Source organism: Aspergillus sydowii, assembly GCF_001890705.1.
Source record: "Aspergillus sydowii CBS 593.65 unplaced genomic scaffold ASPSYscaffold_3, whole genome shotgun sequence".
Taxonomy (NCBI): Eukaryota; Fungi; Ascomycota; class Eurotiomycetes; order Eurotiales; family Aspergillaceae; genus Aspergillus; species Aspergillus sydowii.
In genome coordinates this window covers 732,444-756,999 of record NW_024467861.1, presented here as the reverse complement: position 1 = coordinate 756,999, position 24,556 = coordinate 732,444, and the positions used below count along the sequence as shown (strand labels likewise).

General features: G+C 50.7%; 9 protein-coding genes across 9 annotated transcripts; 6 read left to right on the top strand and 3 right to left on the bottom strand.

The window, feature by feature from the left end:
- Positions 1-781: 781 nt before the first annotated feature.
- Positions 782-3,777, bottom strand: ASPSYDRAFT_173381 (crossover junction endodeoxyribonuclease). The gene is made up of 2 exons (XM_040843439.1): positions 3,696-3,777; positions 782-3,567 (listed from the first exon to the last, which is right to left on the bottom strand). The coding sequence occupies exons 1-2, from the start codon at positions 3,707-3,709 to the stop codon at positions 1,113-1,115; spliced, it is 2,469 nt and encodes an 822-aa protein (XP_040704406.1). The 5' UTR covers positions 3,710-3,777; the 3' UTR covers positions 782-1,112.
- A 342-nt stretch (positions 3,778-4,119) lies between these two features.
- Positions 4,120-5,772, top strand: ASPSYDRAFT_87176 (putative actin-related protein RO7; the record flags this gene model as incomplete). The annotated part of the gene is made up of 1 exon (XM_040851791.1): positions 4,120-5,772. One exon carries the CDS (start codon positions 4,120-4,122, stop codon positions 5,770-5,772), a length of 1,653 nt encoding a protein of 550 aa, XP_040704405.1.
- A 282-nt stretch (positions 5,773-6,054) lies between these two features.
- ASPSYDRAFT_146860 (aldose epimerase family protein) lies at positions 6,055-7,380 on the bottom strand (the record flags this gene model as incomplete). Its single annotated transcript, XM_040841655.1, has 1 exon — positions 6,055-7,380. The coding sequence occupies one exon, from the start codon at positions 7,378-7,380 to the stop codon at positions 6,055-6,057; it is 1,326 nt and encodes a 441-aa protein (XP_040704404.1).
- A 778-nt stretch (positions 7,381-8,158) lies between these two features.
- On the top strand, positions 8,159-12,232 carry ASPSYDRAFT_147513 (putative AT DNA binding protein; the record flags this gene model as incomplete). Its single annotated transcript, XM_040841725.1, has 3 exons — positions 8,159-10,189; positions 10,616-11,719; positions 11,825-12,232. The coding sequence occupies 3 exons, from the start codon at positions 8,159-8,161 to the stop codon at positions 12,230-12,232; spliced, it is 3,543 nt and encodes a 1,180-aa protein (XP_040704403.1).
- A 1,442-nt stretch (positions 12,233-13,674) lies between these two features.
- On the top strand, positions 13,675-14,073 carry ASPSYDRAFT_119505 (uncharacterized protein; the record flags this gene model as incomplete). The annotated part of the gene is made up of 1 exon (XM_040840400.1): positions 13,675-14,073. A coding segment is annotated over one exon (399 nt), but the record flags the coding sequence as incomplete, so codon positions are not given.
- A 1,515-nt stretch (positions 14,074-15,588) lies between these two features.
- ASPSYDRAFT_743436 (uncharacterized protein) lies at positions 15,589-16,292 on the top strand. Its single transcript, XM_040850772.1, has 2 exons — positions 15,589-15,599; positions 15,651-16,292. The coding sequence occupies exon 2, from the start codon at positions 15,808-15,810 to the stop codon at positions 16,207-16,209; it is 402 nt and encodes a 133-aa protein (XP_040704401.1). The 5' UTR covers positions 15,589-15,599; positions 15,651-15,807; the 3' UTR covers positions 16,210-16,292.
- A 171-nt stretch (positions 16,293-16,463) lies between these two features.
- Positions 16,464-18,460, top strand: ASPSYDRAFT_56132 (protein kinase domain-containing protein; the record flags this gene model as incomplete). Its single annotated transcript, XM_040849161.1, has 2 exons — positions 16,464-18,170; positions 18,311-18,460. The coding sequence occupies 2 exons, from the start codon at positions 16,464-16,466 to the stop codon at positions 18,458-18,460; spliced, it is 1,857 nt and encodes a 618-aa protein (XP_040704400.1).
- A 1,215-nt stretch (positions 18,461-19,675) lies between these two features.
- ASPSYDRAFT_121615 (serine protease) lies at positions 19,676-20,341 on the bottom strand (the record flags this gene model as incomplete). The annotated part of the gene is made up of 1 exon (XM_040840423.1): positions 19,676-20,341. A coding segment is annotated over one exon (666 nt), but the record flags the coding sequence as incomplete, so codon positions are not given.
- Positions 20,342-22,635: 2,294 nt separating this feature from the next.
- ASPSYDRAFT_56131 (uncharacterized protein) lies at positions 22,636-24,296 on the top strand (the record flags this gene model as incomplete). Its single annotated transcript, XM_040849160.1, has 3 exons — positions 22,636-22,757; positions 22,826-23,617; positions 23,837-24,296. 3 exons carry the CDS (start codon positions 22,636-22,638, stop codon positions 24,294-24,296), a joined length of 1,374 nt encoding a protein of 457 aa, XP_040704398.1.
- Positions 24,297-24,556: the final 260 nt, after the last annotated feature.

The window sequence follows — 24,556 nt, the reverse complement described above, 5'->3', positions numbered from 1 at the left end:
AGGCAAAGCTCATTTGCGTTCGGATATCATCTGGCGATAAAGAGAAGAGGCTAAAAGTCCTTCACACAAACACAATGAGCTGCCCTGAGGCAGATATGGAACGTCATGAGTTCCCGATGTGAGAACAAAATCTTGAAGAATTGGAAGGTTAGAAGGACTGATCCTGGGTTTGCGTAGGTGGGATTCATTTGCTTGACCTCGATAAAAAAGAATGTGGATTTCCCGTGAGTTGCGTGCTGACTATATATCCGATGAAATCTTAGCAAGTCCAGGTTATATCCCAAATGGGCTAACAGCGCCAGAAGCCTTTATATATATATATATATATATATATATTTCTTAATTACAGTGGCCCAATGTACAATATGGATAGCCGATAAAGCAAATAATAAGGCGACATTGAAGTCGTTCCGACGTGGCGAAAACAGTAGTCGATGTCGCAGTCAAGAGGAAAGATGAGTGTCGGAACACGGCAAAATTGATATTGGGTCTAATTAAACCCCAGTGAAAACCGAGACATCTCGCCTTCGAGTTTACCAGGCGGTCGGGCTCCTGTACATCGGGTCTGTTGAAGTAGGCTTTTTACTGAGTTTGTCAACAACCCGTGATAAGGACCGAAACCTCTGTTGATTCGTGGAAAGATTAGTAGAACTGTGGTGTGGTATGGAGTTCTTTTCCTTTGCTTTTCTTTGCTTTCCTTTCTTTTTCCGTGGGCTATGGTATCAGTCACGATATTCTACCTACTTCCTAGAACTCTCTGAAACAACCATCTTCCAGTATTCAGCAGTATCCATTACCGGAGGTGTTTGTTTATCAACTCGATGAAGAAACTATTCTAAATCCCCTTCTTTGTAAACTTCAAAGGTACGGAAACTCCGGGAAATACGACGTCGAAGTGTGTTTCTTTGGAATCAAGGAACGCATTAAAACGATACACTGTAGGTAAATTCTTTGCTTGAAATACTAGTGACCATATGCGATCCTACCAGCACCGGGAAAATAAAATATATTACCAAGTAGTAAGTTGTGCAGTATCTGCCATCCCAAAATCAAATATACGCTGGAAGAACATATGCAAGAATGCTGCAGAAGTAGTAATGATGTGAGAGGGATCAAGTCAAGTCTAAAATACTGACTCGAGGAATCCGCTTCTTCTTCGTCTTCTTCCTGTGCTTGTCTGTTTCTTCGGAATCTTGAGAGTGCTCATCTTCGTTCTCTTCCTTTGGAGGTCCAGTATCCACGTTCCAGTACCCCCCACATACACTGACATTTTTAATGTGAGTCGGGGTTTTCTTGCGATCTGCACAATCGTAGCAGGCTGGTTTACTTTGCGCGTCTTCCTTCCCGGATAAAACAGCGTTTTTGTCCTTCAGACATTTCGCTCTATGTTTTGGCTGTGGGTCATACTCGTCAACATCCGAATTGTTTCGGTTAGGAAGGACCAGTTCGGAAACGACTTCTGGCTTCTTTGGTTTCGCCTTGGGTGGTTTCTGGGGCGATTTTTCTGTGGCCTTTGCATCACGCGTCTCCAACTGCAGATCCAGCTGCAGAGATGTAAGGGCCTTTTCAAGATTGTCTATTTCCGATGACAATTTCCCTTTATTGAACTTTGGTGGTGTGACAGTGCACGGCTGCGTGAAATGGTCATGACAACGCAGTTCCCTGAAGCTGGTGTTTGAGTAGCTCATGCGGATTCTCGGTGTCGCAGGCGGAGAGTAATCCTCGTCTGCGATTTCAATAATCTCCGTGCCACTAGCCGGACTTAGAGCCGTACGTCGAGCATTCATAGATCTCGTAACTGGGCGTCGTTTAACCGGGGATCCAGATAGGCTACACGATGCAAACCGATCAACTAGATAGTCAAAACCATCCGTACGTTGGCCAATTTTTGGGGGTGTCGACATTGTTAGTCCATACGTTCCAGGGCTTGAAAGTGGCTGGGACTTGGATGGAGATGCCGTGGAAACTGCTGCCTCGAACAACTGCGCGCTGTTGTATTCCGTCATGTCTGAGCGCCCTTTTTTGAGAGTACCATATTTCAGGATACTTCCTTGTTTCATGCCCGGATCTAGCTCTTTCCGCCTTCGGGGGCCCGATTTCCGGTTTGTCGTCTTTCTTGGTGCGGGCTGTTTTGCGGTTTGTTTTGCTTCCTGCTCCTTCTTCCAACTATCCACGGCATCTGGAACACCCATCAAAGCCAGGGTCTCGAATATCCACACTTTCTCGGTAGAGTAAGGATCGTACCGTTTTGGAGTTCTTTTCTTAGTTGGTGATTGTGGAACAACTTCCGTCTCACCTTCACCTTCTTCTTCCTCATCGCCAGAGGCAGCAGCCGTTCCTTGCGAAGGTAGTTGGGGATTTGGCTCCTCGCTCAGTAGATCCAGGCCAACGATATCAATTGGAATCATATCAAACTGAAGCTCGGACAGTCCATCCGAGTTGAAGCTCGTTCGATTCTTGTATACTCTCTGTAGGACGCGAGTTTCACTGTTGGACAATCTGGGCCTGCCAAATGTCGAAGGGTGTTGTCCGAGACGAAGCTTGTAAGAGACCAGAGGCTCAGCCAGGAGCCTTATTACCTTCCTCGCCCCAGAGCGATAATTCCATTCAAACGCATCAGCCGTGAATTGTCTTAGTTGCAAAACATCCACCTCTCTGTCCCACGCATCCTGTAGGCGAGATTTCAGAGACTCAATATCTCGATCTGATGAAACAACAGGTTTCGCGTAGTATGACAAGATTGTCTGATCGGGAAACTCCTCTGGGATTCGAACAACTTTGTGCTTTGTCTGGAAATACCCACTTTCGTTTTCCTCGAGTTCGTACTGAAGTCTCTCTCTCCATTCATTGAGTCGTTCATCGAGCTCACCTCCGTCTGCCTCCAACACTTCTAGTAGGTCTGCGCCGAACCCCGCTTTCGCGATTTCCGCGGCGAGCTTACTGCCACATTTTGGAACACCGGACGGTAGGTAGTCGCCTCCGCTCAGCATAGCGAATAGAATCATTCCAGAACGATCAAGAATCACGTTAGATGTGTCATCGCCCCCCATCTTGTAACTGGTAACATGTGTTGCGCCACCAGAGCTGCTTCCGGGTTCTTTCGAGAAGTTCATGATAGTAAATCCCGAACCAAACATGAGTGCATCCACATCATTACTCATGACCGCATCCACGACTCCGGCCATTTGTAGCCTGGAGCATTCTGCTTCTGCTTCGCCAGGGGCGTCATGACGTGGAAATCGGAACAAATCGATCAAAATCTTCGAGAGCTGAATGATCGGTGCATTCCCGTAGCTACGCCCTGATACAGCCTTTCCTCTTTTGAAGGGCGGTTTATCCTTGCCATCGTAGACAAAGAGCGGATGAATCGGTAAAGCCAATATTTTGAGCAGACGGTAAAATAGTGTACGGAGCTCTGGGTTTTTGCCGCCGCGTCCGGCTTGCACCTGGAACAACCATATTGAGATATCAACAGCTATCCTGATAGGCCGTGATGTGCGTTCCAAATGAGTTATTGCCAGCTTAGACAAGGAAATTCGCTCCCCGTTTCCGAGTGCATTGATGAGCCTGTTGCTGTGTATTAGCGATATAACTCTAGATTCTGGCTGTATTGGTGATGATATATATTCTGTGTTTACGTCCCCACTTTGGGGACAGCAACCAAAAGTTAATGAGATTGAAGGAGTTATTCTTACCCAGGAATACCCATTGAGAAAGGCTCCAGATCATCAAAATGAAACCAAAATGACAAAAAAAGGGATTTTATATACGGTGTGGAGGACTGCATTAGGTTGTTTTGTTGACATCAACGAACCGCTGTGACGGGCCGACAAAGATCCGACCTTTAATTGGCCCTTCTTGGCATCACCACCAACTCTACTACTATGACTGTTTTATACCAGATTTCTCCCCTGAACTTCTTTTAAATCTTTGTCTTCTTTTTTTGCTACAAATTGGATATACCGAAACATAAGGGTGCACGTTGCTGTGGGGAGCATGATTTGCTATTCCCTCACCACTCGATCGCGATCCTTCCCCGGCCTCAGCCTGAGCAGCTACACGGACGCAGCTTTCTAATTTACACAACTTTGACGCGAAACACCTGCTATCAATCTCCCAATGAGTCTACGACATAACCAGTCCTCTAAGTCGCCACCCCGCACTCCGCAACACCAATTGCGCTCGAACAACAATTCCTTCGCGAGTACGTCCTCCGGCTCCACATACCGTGTCGAAGAAGATGCAATTATATTCGAACTCGGCGCTCGATGGCTGCGCGCCGGATTTGAGGGAGAGAGCGAACCGAAGTGCGTGGTAGGATTTGGACCTGACGAGTCACGGAGGGCCGGAGACTACAGGCAATGGTTGAAGGGTACACCCATTGCGGACGACACGCTACCGCTGCCGCCAGCAAAACCGGAGGACTGGACGAGACCATACGAGTTGTGGAAGATGGATCTACGAGATGTTGACATGGGGCTTGTTGAGGATAAGATTGAGAGGACATTTCGGGAAGCCTACAACAAGTACCTTTTGACGGACGCGGGCTCGGCACGACTGGTCCTTGTCCTACCGTCTGTGATACCGCACCCCTTGCTGTCTTCGGTCTTGACGACGTTGTTCAATCGATGGAAGATACCCAGCATTTCATTATTGACAAGTGCTGCAATGTCCGCGACGGCAGCTGGACTGCGGTCGGCATTGGTAGTTGACGTTGGTTGGGCGGAAACAGTGGTTTCCGGAGTTTACGAATACCGGGAGATTGCAACGAAACGGAGTACAAGGGCAATGAGGTCATTATTGCAAGAGACAGGACAAATGTTTTCACGGCTTCTGGAAGGGGGTTCAAAGTCAGGAGATACAATTTCAGTGGATTTTGGGTTCTGCGAGGAAGTCGCCAGTCGATTTCTGTGGTGCGAGCCTTCAAAGCCGCGCGAGGAGGGAAACCAATCAGATGGCCCATTGGCTGACATTCTAAACAAGACCGTCTCTATACCGTCTCCGTCGAATCCTGGGTCTTTCGACATTGAGCTTCCTTTCTCTAAACTCACAGACCCGGTTGAAAAGGTGCTTTTCGCCAATGGAGTGGCGGACTATGACTTAGATGACGAAGAGAAGCCGATTCCTCTGGTAGTTTACAACACGCTTTTGAGTCTCCCACCAGATGCCCGGGGTATCTGCATGTCGCGCATCGTGTTTGTTGGCGGGGGTGCTAATATCGCGGGTGTTCGGCGCCGGATTCTCGACGAAGTGGCTCATTTGGTCAAACTGTACGGTTGGAGCCCCGTGCGCGGCAGAGTTGTGGAGGAACAAATACAGAAACTACGGAAACTCAAGCTCTCCCAGCATCTGGAACCGCCCTCTAACGCATCCCATGGGCAGAACAAAGCCCCATCCGATGCTGCGAACGACACGTCATTTGAGTCTGATTACGAAACCGCGGACGAAGCAGAGGGAGCAAATGATGCAGGGGCAGAAATTGACCCAATCGAACAGAAACTCCTCCGTACTCGCGAAAAAGACGTCATAAATCCTGTCCAAGGGAACCTTCGTGAAGTCGAGACCCTTGGACCCTGGGCGGGTGCCAGCCTTGTCAGTGGCCTAAAAATCCGGGGCCTGGTGGAGATTGAGCGCGAAAAGTACCTGCAGCATGGCCTCGCGGGTGCTAGTCGAGAGTCGGAGCTTGCCAATAGTCACAGAGAAGGTGTTCCTGACCGGCGCTCGCTGCGGGCTGGAGATAGATCTAGTTGGACTTTGGCGGGTTGGGGATGATGGTGTGATGTCTCATGTCACCATCTATGAGGGTGTTATTCACCCGTTGTGGTTATGTTTGGATAGATGTGGTTGTTAATAGATACCCAATACTACAGTTTAATCTACAATTCGGTTGCACGCCTCGTGGGGAAGCAAAAAAAAAAAGCATATAGCATACGCCGGATATTTTCAATTTGAAACCAGTTAATTAATTAATTAGATAAGTTTCACATAGTACCTGAAAATGAAGTGCATGAATAACGAAGCAATCCTACATTACGGCCCGATTAAATCCGGAGTTTAGGCCGTTCCAAACTTATAAACCGCCAAATTAACGGCGGGCAAGCCTCCCGGGCTAAAGATCTGGTTGTCGGTCTGACCCCAACCAGGCTGGTTGATGCCATCAATCCACCCCTCGGTTTCGATAACAACGCAAGCGTTCTTGTCGAGGGTGGTGGGCCCATTGAAACCCGCGTCCTTGACGCGCTGGATTTGTGATGGCTTAACGGGGTCGGACCCGTCTTGCCCATTGCAACTGTAGATTTGGATCGCGGGGGTGTTTGTTGTGACATCGAGGGTGATACCTGTATTCTTGGAGGACATATGGACGGCTGGGATGAGCGCGTCGGCGGCGTACCCTGTTGGCCTGTCGACGATAAAGCAGTTGTCGTAGCCTGTGCAGTCAGTGCCGCAGAGGCCGACGGCGGAATCAATGTCCTTGCCGACAAGTTTCGGCGAGGTGAAGTCTGGAGAGCCATCATAGGCGTCCACGGTGGAAATTTTGCCGTTGGGGATGAGGATGCCGTCTGTGGCAATGAAGCGGGAGCTGAGAGGCAGGTGGAGAGTGACGTCGTCGAGGACGTTGGCATCGCGGAAGCCGTTGAGGTTCCAGTAGATGTGGTTAGCGGCCATGATGGGAGTTGTCTCGGTCAGGGCGAGAGACACAAGTTTGGTGGTGAGTTGTGGGGAGCCCGTAGGGTTGTCGTTGTCGACGGTGTATGTTGCGTGGGTGAGCACGTCACCGGGAAAGCCCTGCAGGGCTTTGTCGTAGAAAGAGAAAGTGATCGAGGAGTTGGTCTGGGCAGTTACGGTCCAGTTGCGCTGGTCATAGCCAATGTCACCGCCGTGAAGAGTGTCAAGGCCGTCATTCTCATTTTTGGGGATGTGGTACTCGTTGTCGTCGATGGTGAAGGTGCCGTTCTTGATGCGGTTGGCATAGCGGCCGACGACAGCGCCGAAGAAGTTCGTGTCGGCGCCGTATTTGGTCGTGTCGTCGTAGCCTACAACAACATCCTGAGGGGCCCCGTCGCGGTCGGGAACAAGCAATGAAGTTAGACGCGCGCCGTGGGGGATTAATTTGGCGGTTATATTGTTGGCGCTGATGGTGTAGACCTTGTAAGGGTCTGCGCTTGGGGGCTGGTGCGTTGTACTGGCCTGGGGTAACGCAACGACATCCTGGGACGAGGCCAGAAGCCCAAACAAGAAGGCCGGCGTGGAGTGTTTGAAATACATAATGTATGTTAGGAGCGCAGACACTCCGACAAAGACGTAGCAATAGAAAAGGGCGACGCGAGGAGAGAAACGCGCGGGACAGACCAGGAACCTCAGCTGCGAGGGCGAGGGCATTGCCGGGGAAGCTTTCTCCTTTATAGTTTCCCCGGGAATGACCATGGACTGCTGCGCGACTGAATCGTGGATTGGGGATCGGACCAGTCCACCCAGTGCAAGGAATGAATCTCCGGCGGATGTCACCTCATCGTGCGGAGAAAGGGCGGGGGAACAAAGCGAATCTCCGTCAATTGGCCCGAAGAGCCTCGCAGGAGAAGGATGCCTGACCAACGACGTAAGCTGCCTCCGGAAGTATACCACTCTGGGCAGTGATGTGCGCTCCGTAAATGAGGTCGCGAGAGTGCAATCGCATTAACTTTGCAGCTCACCGGGCCGTGACCGTCTGACCGTTGGGCTCTGGCCCCCAAAGACAACCGTCGACTGTTTGCTGCGTGACTGGCAGACTGCACTCTGGGACTCCGAGAGTCTGAGAGTCTGAGGGTGGGATGGAGCGTATTGTCCACTGTAATTAGGATATAGACTAGTCCCAACCAGGGAAGCGGCATCGCATGACCATCATATGACCGCTGACATAATACCTGTGTGCCTGAGGCGGCCTTGTCTCTCACCTTCCCGATCGGGTATACGTGTTTATTCCGTCTTTCGCTGCTCCAGCTAGTCTCCCCCGCTACGTGCGATCAGTTGTTGCTTGTATATTTCAATTGCTTATATTCTTCTGTCCTTTTGCTTGCGGATACAGGATAATGACGTGTTTTGGATTGGCTTGTTGACGCGCTTGAACTCACATTGGCAGGCTCATTCTCGGTCGCTCTGGTCTCCCTCCCAGCTGCATTCAATGTTCGCTTCTCATTCCACCCATAGCGAAAGCTCCTCCCCGGACATTCTTGCGCCGCCTGGCGATGCCGACTACTTGATTTCTTCGCCATTCAGACCATTCTCCGGTCGTCAAAGCAGCCTCATGTCGCCCGCAAACCGTCGCATCCTCCAGACCCCTGGCGCAGCGAAACGGAAACGGTCGCGCATTAGCCTTAGTCCTGCGAAGAGTGCACATTCGATCCGCTTTGACGATATTGTGCTCCCAGGCTCGCCAACAAGGAATTTGGATGGCCGGCGCTCTGCTTCTCCCGACAAGGTAGATGCTGACGGAAATGTCAGTCCCTGGCGGATTCGCGTCACGCTTGAGGCAACACAAGACGAACAGGAAAACCAAGGCAGCCCGTCGCGTAAACGGCCCAAACAAAGAACAACCACTACAAAGATCCCGTTGAAGGATAGCTCGGAGCAGACACCCAGAAGAAGAGGCCGCCCCAGAAAGTCTGGCGCCCCCGATACGACTCCGGTTGCTGGGAGTCCCGGTAACACTCCGGGCCCAGCGAACAGTGAACAGAAGAGGCGGAGGGGTCGGCCAAGGAAGCATAAACCAGAATCAGATACCAACGCCGAGAACAATGACATCGAGTATAACGAACAACCTGAGGGCGATGTGCAGATGGTGGATCCTGCTCCGGCTGGCACGGAGCTGGAAAGACACAGCTGGAGTCCACTGAACCTGGCTGGTGACGCAGATTCCGAGGATGGGGTTTACGACAATGAGCAGTTGGGTATACCTTTTGATGCCCCTGCCCATACCGAGTCCGGGGAACCCGGCCCGCCTACTGAGGATCCTAACCCGCAACCTAGTATCGAACCGACGTACGATACTCCCAATGGTGATGCGATAGACCGCTTTAATTACCAGCAGGGAGATGATGAGTTACATTCAACTCCCTCCAAAATGCCATCGCCAACCCGCGAACTTCCAACCGTATCTCCCGAGAATAGTATATATGCGGGCCATACGCCAATGCCACACCACCGTACGTACTCGACACCGGCTTCGGCGTCTCTGAAAGACAATGAACAGCCAGGACGCAACCAATTTCCCCGTGAACCATCCGTGAGCTCTTCCAAGCCGAGCGCAATTCGTTCTAGCGATCCTACAAACGAACACAGAGAGTTCGACTCTATTATAGAGAGCGAAGGTTTCAGCATGGTCTCGTTAGATACATTACCCTCAGCCCAACAGCATGGACTGAGAAGTAATCCGAAGCTAGCCAAGGGTGCTCTCAAACCATTCATCGAACGGGAAACAAACGGCGTTCTGAGGCGGAAAACGAACATTCCGGAACACCAAACCGAGGAAGCATCTCCTCCCAGTCCAAGCCCCGGCCCAGGGCTGTCTTCAGAGCGGCATTTTGATTCCCCTCAGCCTCGGGGCAGTATCCGGTCTTCAGCTGCGAAACGGATACCAGTTTCTCCTATACCCACCAAATGGTTATCCCAAGCACCCCAGCGTAAGCCTTTGCTCCGCCTTGCCAAGTTAGTCAGGGCTGGAATCGCTCTCGAACGCGTTCTTAGCCACTCCAATCCTCCATACAGTCCAGGAAATGCCGTTCCTGACTACATGGCGCCTAGACAACGGCTAGAAGTAATATTCAGTGACTTGAATCCAGAATCACAACGGGTCCTGGGAGCAGCTCTAGGACTTGGGCAAGTACTTGCAATCAGGCGAAAGATGATGGAGCTTAGGAGTCCGCAACGGCGGGCTTTGTTTGCGGAAGAACTAGAAAATGAGGAAGACCATGCTGATAATAATTTAGAATACACTAAGCGTGAAGTGTCCAAAACTCCAAATCGACAATATGATGGTGCAGCCGATCCTTCTCCAGTCTCCTCTTCCCCGGATACGGATATGAAGCAGCGATTTGCGGAATGGCAGAGAGAAAGGGACGCAGTCAGCCGTACAATACAAATGGCGAATTCAAGTCAAGTCATAGTCATCGATAGCGATGTTGGTACGCCGAATACCAACGCAGGCGAGAGGGATGTCGCGGACCTAACTCCGTTAATGTCACAATGGAACAGAAAGCGTCACGCGGAGGTGCAAGATGACGACTACGATAACCAAGAGGAAAGGGAGATTTATGATGATAACCAAAACCATCGAGAGCTAGAGCAGGAAGGAAAGCAACATCAAAGGGAGTTAGAGGAGGACGAGGGGCCCGATGCGAACCAAAGTCAGTGGATGTCAAGGTGGAATAAGGATCACCAAGAGGAGGTGCAAGAGGACGACTACGAAAATGAGGAGGAAGAAGACATCTACAATCCTCGCCAAAGTCCACAAGAACCAAGAAAGGAAGAGGGAGAGGAACAGGGTGGGCTGGAAGAAGATAATTACGACAACCAGGAACAGCGGAGTGATTATGATGATGACCGAAGTCTTTGGATGCCGAATCGAAAAGGAGAACACCAGCGAGTGGCAGACGAGGAAAATTTCGACGTTGAGAAGGGTAGAGCGGACTACGTTGCTAGCCAAAGTACCCGAATTCCGAGACTGGACGAAGATCAACATTTGGACGTGGTGGAAGAGGACTACGCCAATGAGGAGGGGCCGGGTTATGACCCTGATGTTGATGAGGACGATGGATATGAGGATATTTGGCAGGTCCAAGCTAAATATGAAGGAAATTCGGGTCGAGAATCTATGCTAGACCCTCAGGATGAAGTACAGTCAAGTCCTCGGAAAGGTGGCTCAACTCCTGCGGACCGGGGTTACAGCATGTCTTTTTCTCCCGCACACTGGATAGATGGGCAGGGCAAGATGCCTTCCTTGGGTCAATCGCGCGTCCGTGAACTACGAGAACAGGAAGTCGATATATCTGCTCTGCTCCGCGCGGAGGACACGCCAAATCGTGCCCGTTACTATTATGGGAAGAGTAGTCCGTTGAGCTCTGCTCAGACACATTCCCCGCAGCACAACATGCTATCGTCTGCGGCATCTCATCGTCAAAACCATGTGGAAAGATACGAGGATGACCTGGGTCAGCTGAAAGAAGTAGAAGAGCCAGCAGATTATCTGGACTTCAGCCCAGAGAAATATCTGGAAGATGAGACCTTCCAAATTGATCCGACCACCAGACATGAAAGTGAGATGCAACGTTACCCGTCAGATTTCGCTGATAATGCTAGCATTTCGGATGATGCAGGCGATGAGCCACCCGAGCATGAAGAGACGTTGACGCCCAAGAATCCAGCACCTGCCAATAGGGGCGGCCAAGCAACATCCTGGTATGAAAGGTTTACAAATCTCACGCCCGCTTGGCTGAAGGCTCCGCTCCAAAACTCAAGTCCCCAGAATAAGCATTCAAGCCCGCCGACTAATCAGTCGAACTGGAAAGAACCAAGTCCGATTGAAGAGCAATCACAACACTCAGAACAGGAGGAGCAGGAGGAGCAGGACAAGGAGGATGAAAAAGATGAGGAGGAAGAGGAAGAACAATATTCTGTGGACTCTCGGGACGAAGATAACTCGAGGAAAATCCGACAGCCGCAGCCCGATGCCCTTTCGGAATCGGAGGTTGATCAAATTTGGGCTCCCAGTCCTCAACCCAAGGCCAAACGTACTTCAGCAGCGCCGAAGAAAGAACCAAAACCAATGGCGGCAGAGAAGTCGCCAGAGAAGTCGCCAGAGAAACTAGCGCGTCTCGAAACGTCTGGCTACTTCTCAAACGCACACTACGCGCTCCTCCGACGTCTATACCGCCTCGCTAAACAATCCCCCGAGAGTTTCACTTACCACTCTAGTTCTTCTCACTCTGGCATTATTGGTGACTATATCTGGACGTCAGACAACACCTACGGGGTGCCGGTCACGGAGCTGCAGTTTGCCATCGTGTACCGATTCAGGCAGGAATTAGCCGCAGAGGACCTGAAGTCCGGAGGCACGGGATGGGTCGGCTGGTCAGACGCTGATTTGCATCGCCGACTGGTCAGCGTCATCATCGGCGAGCAAATCAGAGAAGACAGGAAGAATGCCCACGACCTGAGGCCTTCGCGTTCGAAGCCCAGGAGTATTATCCAGCGAGGCTGATTGCTTTGGTTTGCATGGCAGTGGGTAGGGCTTAGTGTTTATTGCATATGAAGTGATGTCCAGCTTTTTTTTTTTTTTCTTTCCTTTTTTCTTTTTTTGACACTTTCCCCCTTATGCACATTTAGTCGGGTCGTTCTGGTGCTGGCGAACCTGGACGCGGATGGTGTTTGGCTGACTTTGGTTGCCTTTTGCATAGTTGTTAGAGTGTATCTTTGTCATTTAAAGCGGTTGGATGATCAACGATCATTTTCTCTTGAAGACTTTGACCTGAAGCAACCTCTTGGAAGGGTCCATGTTATTATTTCTTTTCTGGAGGTGGAACTTTGATTGGATGCTGGGGCTTGCTTAGCAGAATCAGCTGCCCAACTAATTTTCCTTCTTTTTGCTTTTTCTCTTTTTTTCTAATTCCTTCTTTCTCCAGCTGTTCATACAGAGTATTTATTTTTTACCAATTGCCATGGCCGTCTGTGTACCTAACAGTCGTTTTTTTACGACGAGTATAAGGTGTGGTCAGTATGGTTGATACCGGAGATCAGGGTTGCATAACCCCAAGCCCGTGACGCGCTTCCTCCGGGTTCTTCAAGCAGGTCACAACGTCACTGTGTCTTCACCGTATCTGTGCAGTACCTAGAATACAAAGTAGTCTATGGATTCCCCTGCACCAGATCAACTCTCCAACCGCCACGTTGACAAACCCTGCGGATCAGTTCCGGCCCCCGTTCCAGGCCCTTGACGCGGGACCCAAAAGGGTTTGCCCCCGTGGCTAAGAAACGTGCAAGCCCATTTTCCTCCCCGCCCTTGGCGCCTTAACTCGGCGAAGCTGGTCTCGTGCTAGACTGCTAGCGTCAGACTTGTGTTAGTGTTCCATTTTAGTCCAGACTGGGGCACTCGGAGCCTGCATCTTGCAGGTTTCCAAGGGCCAAAGCAGCCACACACAGTGGCCAGCGCTGACGAGATGAGGGGGTTCTAGAGTCTAGACTCTAGAACTGTCTACAGAAAGAAGAAAAGCGTTTCCCCGCGGCTTTACGGTGATCTTGGTTGCGGTGTGGAGACTGGAAAGACGGGTCTTATGCGGCACATGGGGTTCGGCGCTTTGACTTTTGGATATTTGTCGGAACGCTTGTGGCGGCAAGGATAGGAAGTAACGCTCTTATTAATGGATGGATTATCGGGTGTCGGACTGGAAAATAGATCCATGTTGGGTATTTCTGAGGATGGCGCGGCAAACCTTCGATGGTATTGATGCGCGGAGATGGATGATGGATGGGCTGGTTGGGTATATAAACATGAACTTCATTCGGGCTTCCTCATGTTCGCCAGACCCCATCTTTCTAAATATAAGAGGCCTACCTGCGGATAGGCACACATACTTGTTTACCTCGCCGTTCTTCCTCCTTATATATACTTCTATACTGCTGGAGTTTAGGTAAGGGAGAGTGAAAATGGGAGTCAGCCAACGCGTCAAGTCCAAGTATGTGTTTCGTCTTCCGATTTCTTTTCTCAAGGCAAAGCGAATGAACGTGAAAGGGAAGGATACAGACGCCGGAGAAGACCTCGACGAAGGGTTATACGCCAGTGTCCCTCGCACAGTCCGGGTGCAATATGAATCTGATGTTGAATCAGAGATTGAGTTCGATGGAGGTGTCGACCTTGTGGGCATTAGCACATCTGCCTCTGCTGCTACTAGGAAGAGGAAGAGACTAGTCAGCTGGGATGGCGTCAAAGATCAGGCGAGCAGCCGATGGACCATGGAGCAGGAAGAGCAGCTTGTACATGCACGAGCTGAGCTGGCGAGGTGTCAGAAAGCATGGAGTTCGGAGCAGGAAATTTGGCTGAAATGTGTGAGTTTTCTCTCGCCCGCTGGCGCGGTTCCTTCTTTTGCTATAGAACAGACAAGTAGGGACGCAGTCGGATACACAGGTCACTGCGTCTTCGAAATCGGAGTCAGCTCAGCACTATCGCTCGAAATAATCCAGCAAGCTGGGAAAGAAAGATGAAAGACACTGACAGAAACAGATTGAAGAATTGAGCGAAGAAAAGGAAGCACACGAAGGGTTTCTCAACAATCGTGCGAAACAGATCGGCGACGAACAGAACCACTTTCGCAAAGCCTGGGATCGAAACCGAAGGCGCTCAGAGCAAGGTCAACCGCATGAGCAGCCGCAACGACTGACTCCGGGACAACGAACGGCGAGCCTGCCGGTGCGACTAGGGAAACTAAAGGGAAGAAACTAAACTGGGCTGAACCGGAGGATGAGCTGGGTAAGCTGTCGGCATGATAAGATGCTAAGAAGGGAGCAGAGAACGGATCTGGACCTGGTCAGTGCAGGTAGAAGGGAGTTTCAATCCCGGTGGGGTGCAGCTTATCTCGTAGAAAAATGAGACGAACAAGGTGGGAAATAGAGGGTCCGTGAAGAGTTCCCACCCACCCTATACAAGTTCGGGACACCCCAAGAACCAAAATGAAAGAAGTCACTGACAAATAGAACAAGGTAGATGGGGACCATCCAACCAACGGTACTTGGTGCAAGGGAGAATGGGATTATTTGGACCTTAACGATGTGAATACTGTATATCGGCACATGGACCCAATATCATTAGCTCACCATGCATGGTTTGACTCGGTCCACCAAATTACTAGTACTCTAAGTAAAGAGATTCCTGCCCACAGATGTAAGTATGCCTGTGCATGCGTCTCAGCTTAAGCCTCATGATCGAAGAACTGCTGTCAACCAAGAAATGTGTTCCCACTTGTCTTCCTACCATGAGCGGTGCTGTCTCCATGGCTCGGAGTACCAGATATGGATTCAATAGTAGGTAATCGAGAGCACCAGTTCAAGAAATTGTGTATCTGACCTGTTATTCCGCGCGGGATTCGCGGAAAGCTTGGGTGGTAGGTAAATACAACTAGGCGTTTTAGGCACTAGTCTTATCAGCGACTGCTGAAGGACACAGATGGGGCTTGGAATATGAGCCTGAACTGCCTAAAAGCCCAATTTCCGTGAATTCGGAAACCCAGGACACCTGCTTGTTTATTTTGTGGGCTTTTGATTGTTGGTGTGTCTGTGCTGGCAGATCGGGAGATAGCAGTATGGGGTACTGCGTTCCCCAGTGTTAATGGAGTGATGCGACGAAAGCGCCCTTGACGCACAGTTTGTCTACAGGACGGTGACTGGTCAAGCATCATTCCTGAGCGAAACAAAAGTGGTTAGCCTGGACAATAGCCAGGAATCACCAGGGTTCCCTAGTGTAGTACCCAAGCCACCCTTCGACTTGGCTGCCAAACCCAAAGACTTCATTATCGGACGACTCCACGGCACGCCAGCGCCCTGTCCCCGGGCCCTGGTTCGACCCAGCAGATTGATGAGTACGGCGGGCTCCGGTGCAAGAGATAAGAACATAGCTCAACGGTTGACAGCGCTTCACATGTGGCCTGGGAGCTGGGAACTAAGAGGGCAGCAGTTAGAATCCAATCACAGCGACATTGCCAGAAAGGGGCCTCCGCAGACCTCAAGTACGAGCTCGCTGAAGGATTCAACATCGAGTCAGCGATTTTCGACTGGGCAAGACAGAGAATGGACGACGGGAAACGGCTTATCAGCGCATTTTACGGAAAAGCGATAGTCAACTGTCAACTGATAAGCATATTTCCCGATTGGGCCAGGATGACCAGTCACCTCAGTTCTCACTTCTGTCAATCACAAGAATGCAATTATCGTCTTATCAGCTTGCCCTTCATTGTATTCCATTTGATTGTCGCTGCCAATGTTTCCTGTCCAATTATGCACGCGCTATGCTGCATTGTCTTTCTGATCTATCGCGCCTCTAACGGTCTTCATTCCTTCTCGACGCTTGGCCGCGCCGTTGCCACGCCGAGGATCTCTCTCACTTTCGCCCATGACCATGAAATCATTTCAATCCTTCTTGGCCAATCCCCCTCGCGGTCACAGAACTTAACCCTTCATTGCAACTATTGATGTGCCTGAGAGATGGTGGCCTCTCTGTCTCGAACCACAAGATAAGCCGCTTCGTGTCTACCCATTCAGAGACATACTACTCCTACATAGGTATTTCTCTGGTCTCATTAATAGCTGACGCTTACGCATGTATTTATTGCGTCTTTATATTCCTCCCTTCTTTGTTAACCTTGCATAGAAATGTTCCTAGGACGCCCTGAATCTCCATACCATTTCCGTGCTTCGTTGTTTCGGGTTCCTCCGCGGAGTTCAGCATGTCTGTCTTGACTTCTGTCTGGTGGCCCGAGGACCGCGTCAAGACGACTATCTGTCCTGATTTTGTCTTCAAGCACCTTCCTCCAAGCACATTACCCCGTCTTGTTGCCCCCCTACCTTGGGGTGAGGGCCTGACGAGCGAGACCTACCTCGACTGGATCCTTGCCAAAGCAGGAAGGCTGTTTCTTATTTTACTTGACATTGGTATTCCCGGGCGAATTTTTCATCTGGTGGATGAGTCCTTTGACGATCAAGATCTTCCAATTGCTGCCCATAGTGTTGACCGGCTGCAACTTTCTGCTCAGGATCCAAATTCTGAACTAGATTCCAAGTTTTTCCTCGCCCAATGGCGTTTTGTTGTCAGGGGAATTGGCGAAGGCGAGCATGTCAAGTATACCGAGAACGAAGGCATTCCCATCGAGGTATTGGAGACAGGCACTGTATTGATGAGAGAGGGCGTCGAGAGAGTCGTCCTGGCCGGGGCGGCCTGCAAGATCTATTTGCGGACCCAAGTGACCATCGGCGGCGCACCACATTTCTTCGACGAAGAGGAAGTTCTCGAAGAGATTCGATCCCTGAGAAGATTGGCCCATGAACATGTTTACTCCATTTACGCATCATACTTCGCCGACAACACTATTTGCATCCTCTTCTCGGGAGTATATGAAAGAAACCTCATGTCTTTCCTGACCGATACGCCTCAGTCATTCAAAAAGCTCGCAAAAGAACGACGTCGAGAAATATTAATCAATTGGCCACACTGCCTTGCCCATGGACTATCCTGGTTGCATGCCCATGGCCAAGTTCATGGCCTTATTCGCCCATCTAATATTCTGATTGACGCAGACTTTAAAGTCTTCATTGGTCAATTCGAAGCTCTGGACACCTTACTTCCACCAGTAAAGGTGGATGATGTTGAGTCCTACCAATATGGTCCACCTGAAAGGTGGGTGCGCTCTATTAGTGTCCAGAGCAACGGCCCTACGAGCAGCACACTCCCGTCGGGAGGACGTTCTGGTCGTAAGGCGGGCGAACGTCCAGGTGGGTTGAGCCTAGCTCGCTTGAAGGGACTGCACATATCAGATCCAGAGGCACTGAGCCCACCTCCAGAGTCTGTCGCTTCTCATGGTACTGTTATCCATGTTGGCCAGAAAGACCCATCTTCTCGATATTCCATGGGGCTTTCTTCTTCCTCGGGTTCTAGTAATGGGAGCATCCATAGGCGCGGCATCTCGATAAAACGACCCATACTATACACTCCATCTATAACTCCTTCTAGCTCTTCAGGGTCTTCGGAAGAGCGGGGGTCCATGATTTTCAACTCCGTCGGGGTGCCCACTGCGCATACTAGTGGCGGAGCATTGGTCCAGATATGGCAGTCTCGGCAAACCGATCCTGAAGCCTCCGATATCTTTTCCCTCGGTGCCATATTTTTGGATATTCTTACATACTTGTGCAAGCGAAAGATATCCGCGTTCGCCAGCCATCGTGGTGCAAAAAACCGCACAGCGGGTCGTGGTGGTGGCGTTGCAGATTGTTCCTTTCACCTGGACCGGAACATTGGCCAAGTGAGCTCGTGGATTACTCTTCTTGATAGTGATGCAAAGAAGCGCAAAGACCCCGTATTCCAAGCTGTCCGACGAATGCTCGCAATGTCGCGAGGCATGATCAGCAGAGACCCAGGAAATCGTCCCTCTGCCTTCCAAGTAGAGCAGCTATTCGCTTTTTCAATCAAAAAGACTGAGGACAAGGTTACACTCTGCTGCACGTCAGACCTGCATCCTGGTCACCGAGGGCGCCTGGACGGTGTGGCATCCGTTCAGGATGATAGAGTAGCTGTACCAAGGATAGGGTCACGATCACCATCTACTTCTCCAAGAAGCCCAAGAAACGGCCAAAGTCGCCAGACGAAAGCCTCCTTCCAAGACGAAAATGGCCTCTTAAGCCCGACCTTTCAATATACACCAGGGACATATCTAAGTTCTTCCGAAACTGAATCTTATACCAGCAGCGAGTCAGACCACGAGCCCCGAAGAACGAAGTCCAAACAACGCAACAGGAAACCTAGCAAGGAAAGGTCGAGCAGAGTTCGTGGCATGTCTCCAGATACGGGATCAAACCCAATACTCACAAATGACCCATCATGGAGCTACGCGACTCCATGGGTGGCTCTGAAAGACTAATATATTTCTTGATATCTATAGCCCTAGTTTATTTTCTTTTCATATACCCATTATTGCAGAGCCCTCATTCGGCTAATCAGTCTGTACTTTATCATTTTCTGCCCGTTGGAGTCGGTCAGTCCGCATTCTTTTTCCCGATTTCTAACTTATGTTTGATCTGCACTTCACGTTTTTGTCTTTATCTGATTTGTTATAATTGATATGAAGCGACGGTACGGCTGGCCTGGTTCGGAAATGGACGCTGGTGCATTAATTATGATATAGTAAACATCATCTTTTTACCTTGAAGTTTACGGCTCAACATCCCTCTTTCATCAACAAATCGTATTTCGGTGTAGTCCCGTCCATGTCGTCTTTTGTTTTTCTTTGCGCATACTTCCGACATCCCAGCTGATGGGAAGGAAATAGCCACCAGCCTTACTTGGTACCAGAAAATTTACTGCTCAGGCGATATTAAAATACGAAAATTAGCATGCAAGATAGAATAAATATGTTTTGCATTTTTGACAGTCAGATCCATAATAATGTAGATTTTTGAAAGAATTTGTACTGTGCCTTCAACTCGGCAACCTGAGCGCCCCAATAGATAATAAAACCCATAATCAACAGTCACTTAATCACTTAGCTTTAGGGCGGCAGGAACCTGGTTGCTGCCCACCGGATTGCTGGGCAGCCGCTTGAGAGGTGGTGCTCGTCTGCAGTGTGGTCCATTGCAGCGTAGTGCTCGGCCGCGTAGTCAATTGCTCAGTGCTCAGTTGATGCGTTGGTGGTTGAACCGTACTCAACTGCATAGTAGTAGTAGTAGTAGTCAATGGCATTGAAACTGACGGCATTGTGCTCGACGGCATCATACTTGATGGTATCGAACTCGATGATACCATACTAGAGGACGTCGAACTTGGTATCAACGCCGTGCTCGATGGCACAGAGACACTCGAGCCCGGCTGCTGCGCAGGTGGCTGCAGCGACCCCAGATTCTTCATACTCTCCATAATAAAGCGGTGAATCTCCTCATTCGCAACATCCATGTAAACCCCCGGGTATCCGGGTCTCGCACAGCCAAGTCCAAACCCAACGATACCCACTTGCACACCACCATACACAAGCGGGCCGCCGCTGTCGCCCTGGCAGGTATCCTTTCCAGGGGTATAAGTGCACATCATCCGGTCTGTGATCGGGACGATCCCCTGATAGTCATTGCGGCATTCTGCCCGTGAGACTGTCTCGAGTTCGACGGCTTGTAGCTGGTCGGAGACCTTGCCGTTTTCACGGTCGAAGCCCCATCCCGTAGCTGTGCAGTTGATACCGGGCTGTAGGGTTGCGGAGCTGAGTGTGATGGGGCGGACTGAGGGGCCGAGGGTGATGTCGCTGCTGAGGGTTAGGACCGAGATGTCGTAGTCGCCTGTCTCGGGATCAAAATTGGGGTGCTGCGTGACTTTGGACAACTGGTAGACGCCGCCGCCGTGGCCAATGGTTGAGGTGCCTGCGCGGATGGTCAGGTTATTGGGGTATTCGTATGTGCAGTGGGCGGCTGTCAGGATGGTCATTTCGTTGAGGATCGAACCGCCGCAGACGTGCTGGCCGAGATGCTCCAGGCTGGCTTGGTAGGGGTAATTCTCAGCTGTAGTTGGGTGTCCGCCGACGATGGCCTCGTGAGCTGCGACGGTGTTGAGGGAGAGGAGGGAGAGGAGGGAGGCAAGAAGGGTTAGAGAAGGCATCTTGGATGCGAGGCTAGTGGGTACAATTTGAAATGTACCTCGAGGAAATGGACAGAGAGATGAAGGTGGGATGGAGATGAAAAGTGTCTTGGTACTAATCTCTGTATTTATGTCCGATCTCAACATGTGAACATGAGAAGGCGTTCACTTTTGACAACCCAGTGTGCTGACTTCGGAATTTATAGTCATAGTGAAAACGCCGGCTATGGAACAGCTTCGGCCATACAGATGTACGAATTATGCAGGATATATGAAGTGAGATTCATAGTCTCCAGAGCTGGTAGTGGCTGAGCATGTTATAAAGATCCTTGAAGGCTGAATACTTCACAGCAAACCCGCTCAGTGAGAGTCATTGGAGGGTAATGAATCTCTGTCGGTTCCTGAACAAGGAGGTTCTTCATTCAGCCTTAATTTAGCAGATATCTCGTATCTCACTTGCATGGACGACGCTGCATGGGGGGTGCGTCGTTGATAAAAGTAGATTGACTGCATGACTATGAAATATGAACTCTTTGTGAACTGCCTTCCGCAGAAACGTCCACTTGAAGGCAGTCTTTGGAAATGAGAGACAGCTACTTTCCAATGGCTATTAAATGTCCTACCTTTGCATTTGGAAACGATTGTATTTGCCGTCAAGCTCCTTGTATCTCAGTAGTAAAGCATAGCCAAGACCGCAGTGGCTCGCTACCAAAGTGGATAACAGTAACGCACATTATTATGAGAACTCGGAAGTTGGCAGCTGTCCGTAGCGGTGACCTAATAATATAATCAATCCGGTTGACAGCCAAACGGATTATCCACCAAGGCTGCGAAATGCCATCACCGGTGCTCTGTACAGGATCCACTCTTGAGTTTGGCTGGCTGCCCTCACCGAGAAATGTGGTTGCGGAAGCCAAACTTCAGAAGCTTCCTAATTATAGCCGAGACAGTGTCCACCACAGTAACTGATGCCTGCACCATGATAACGATTCAGTCTCAACTCAGGTTAGGTCCAGCTTCCAGTGGGAGCAGTAGCGAATAGAGGGGGGAGGGAAATGATTGGTGACATTCAGTACGACAATGCGATCTCTGGCGCGGGTAATGCTGCATGGGTCGATAATACTCAATCAGCAAGTGTCGTTAAAGACATGGACCAGCTGTTCCCCTTGAGGCGCAATGTGGACACTGTGATTCGCCATTGCAGTGAACTGTGGCAGTTGTGGCAGTTGGAGTTGGGATGAGGTGGTTGAGTTTCGGGATACTCCGACTGCCGAGACAAAATTACTGTACAGAGAAAACCAGAAGAAAAAAAGACAAGATTGATGGGAAAACGAAGATCCGATTCAGCCCTGCGACCACGAGGGTTTCGAACAGCGGGCAGCGAGATGAAGACACGCAACGGGCATCATCAACCTGCTGCATCTGCTCTGACCCTGAATCAGTGTTCGCCAGTCACGATAACGACGGTCGGCCCCTTTTCCTCCTGAAATCGGCAGATATCGTCATGCACGGGCTTTTCCAGGCTTTTCAGGCTTTCCAGGCCGGATCTGGGCAACGATCGAGACCCTTTTCCGGCTCCACTCAGACAACAATTTCGATTGCGATCTGCTAGAGCGAGAGTTCTCGGTCTGGCAGTCTGCAGGGCCTGAGCAGGAGGGGCATTGAGACAACGCCGACAATTCCCACGTTGGAAGCGACACTATTGTGAGCACAGAACTACAGAATCCAGTTACAAACAGTCGCAGGTCGCAGTCGACAAGGCAGAACCACGAATGTCAAATAATCGAATAGAAATGAGCAGGACTTTGTGCCAAAAGAGGATCGACAGCAGCTTGCGTGGATGTGCCCCCTGCCCCGTCTCCGCCGCCCACTTAGATGCCCGCTTTCATCTCAGTCCCCCAAAGTGACATCGCTGCGTTCTGCACTCGCGCAATCTTTTAATACTACTCCAAGTCCTCTCTTTATTTCTTCTTCTTTCATCTTCAAGGGTTTCGTCCTTCCTGTCCCTACCCGGCACCGCCCAGTCAATCTGACCTGTCCAGACCATGCGAACCTTGGCTCTGCGCCTGTCAAACGTCACTATCTTGGGAGATTGGAAGCTTCGTTATCGCCAGTGTCGCTGATTGGCCCCTGCGCCCTCGCCATCTGGACTCAACGTCACCGAGTACGTACGAGTCAACTCAATTGTTTCGAGTTGTTGTTCCCCGCCCACTCGAGTCGCCCTCTTAAATCCTCTACGCTGTCGGTCGCCCCCATCCATTGTATAGACAACTGCGACCGTCGCTGCAACAATGTCTACCCCTTGTCCATTCCGCATTTCGCGGACTGCGAGCGATCGGCTGGCTCGCAATGAAGCATTTAGAGCAATTAGAGAGAATCTCAGGCGCCAGGAGCTCGGCTCTGAAGCCCCAACGTTTGTAGTCCCCTTTTACCACTTACCACGAGTATGCGACATGTTACTGACGCGTGGTTGCCTTGTAGTTTTTGCGCATCCCACCGCTATTCGTGCTCCGACGAGGAACAAGAATCGTTTCGCCTGCATCGTGATATCATACACACCCTCCTCCTCCCCCTATTCCTTCTCCATAACCAAGCGTCTCGCGTCGCTGTCAGCATGTTGCCCGGCCATCAAGCAGCAGAGTCAGAGCGAGCCTTCCGAGGTGAAGCACGCGATGCTTATGCTTGGCTGCATTGCATCTTTAGTGAGGAGCATGATTGGTATATGACTGAGCGTTGCCCCGCCTGCATCGGCCTGCACGTCTTGCATTCAGAACCCACCATCCGTTTTGTTGCCGTGGCGTGTCTGCTGTCCGACGACTTGCTCAACCCGGGCCTATTCAACTCTAGTCGACGGCTGCCTAGCTTTGCTTTCTGGCTTGAGGCGCTTGAAATGGCGGTTCGCGAGGATCCATTCTGGGGCGCTGACTGCTGGCCCGACATCGAGTATCGGGCATGCTCGCTCATCAATGGCGTTCAGCTGCTGTCGCTGCAATGTCTGGAATTCCAAACAGCTCTAGACCGACACAGTTTGCAATCGACCACGTCGTACAAGGCAAACTTTCGGTTTCAGCGTGATGCAACTCAGTCGCTACCTGCTCATCCGGTCCCTCTGGGCGCATCCGATTGCTCACAGCTGGCCCTTGGCCATGCGACTGATTCGAAGCAACGCTCAAAACTCTCTTCAAACCGGTGCCTGCAGTCGCACTGGGCCGAGCGGCCTCGGAGATTCCACACGAGGCGGGAAGCTGACACTCGAAGCCGATCAGTGACTTCGTGAGCCGATCCCGGTGATCATGTCTCCTTCCGAGGGGGCCATCGAGCTAATTACACACCATTCCCAAGGTTCTTCCTAGTGTCAACCTTTGGTTATACGAGGTCTATAGGGGCCAAGTAACAGGCTAACACCCTATGACTCATTCCCTATCGACTCTGCTCGGACCAGCATATAAGTTGGAGAATATGGCCAACAAAAGAGCGACTCAATCTCTGAAGCCTGCACAACGCACCAACTATGGCACCAAACTCAACCTCCGTCGATAAACAGTTCTACTCGACGCCGTCCCCATTCGAGGAGCGAATCGGGTACTATCGAGCGGTTCGTCATGGTCAGCAAGTCTTCGTGTCTGGAACCACCGCAGTCGACCCCGCATCCCCAGCTGGCGCCCCGCAAATCCTCTACCCAGGCGACGCACGCCAGCAAACACGCGTGGCACTTGAGGAATGTATCAAGGCAGTCCAAGCCCTCGGCGGCAAGGGGCCTGAGAACGTGGTGCGGGTGAGAATGTTCGTCAGTCGCCCCGAGGACTGCACCGCTGTCGGAGAGGGGTTCACACAAATCCTCGGACGCAAAGGTCAGCCAGGCGTCGGAGCAGCGGCGACAATGCTGGTGGTGCGAAATGGATTCGTGGACGAGAGAATGCTCGTGGAGATTGAGGTGGATGCAATCGTCTGAGCGGTTGAGAGCGATTACGTGCGCAGTCGAAAGGAAGCGAAACACCACGAGACAAAATAAAACAGCAACAAAACATTACACAAACGTGCGGACTTGTTGTGGGTCTCTAGGAGTTCTGGAACAAACAGTGACTACAGTGTGACTTACTTGGTATATGCCGTCACCTTCATGAAAAGTCAGAAGCATTTGCCAAAAGCGAGACGAGGAAAAATAATCCGTCTTGTTATAGAAGAACATCGTCATAACTCCAACAAACAAGC

Bases quoted from the DNA above. Each gene is read 5' to 3' on its own strand.
- ASPSYDRAFT_743436 (XM_040850772.1), top strand. From the start codon at position 15,808: ATGGACGACGGGAAACGGCTTATCAGCGCATTTTACGGAAAAGCGATA.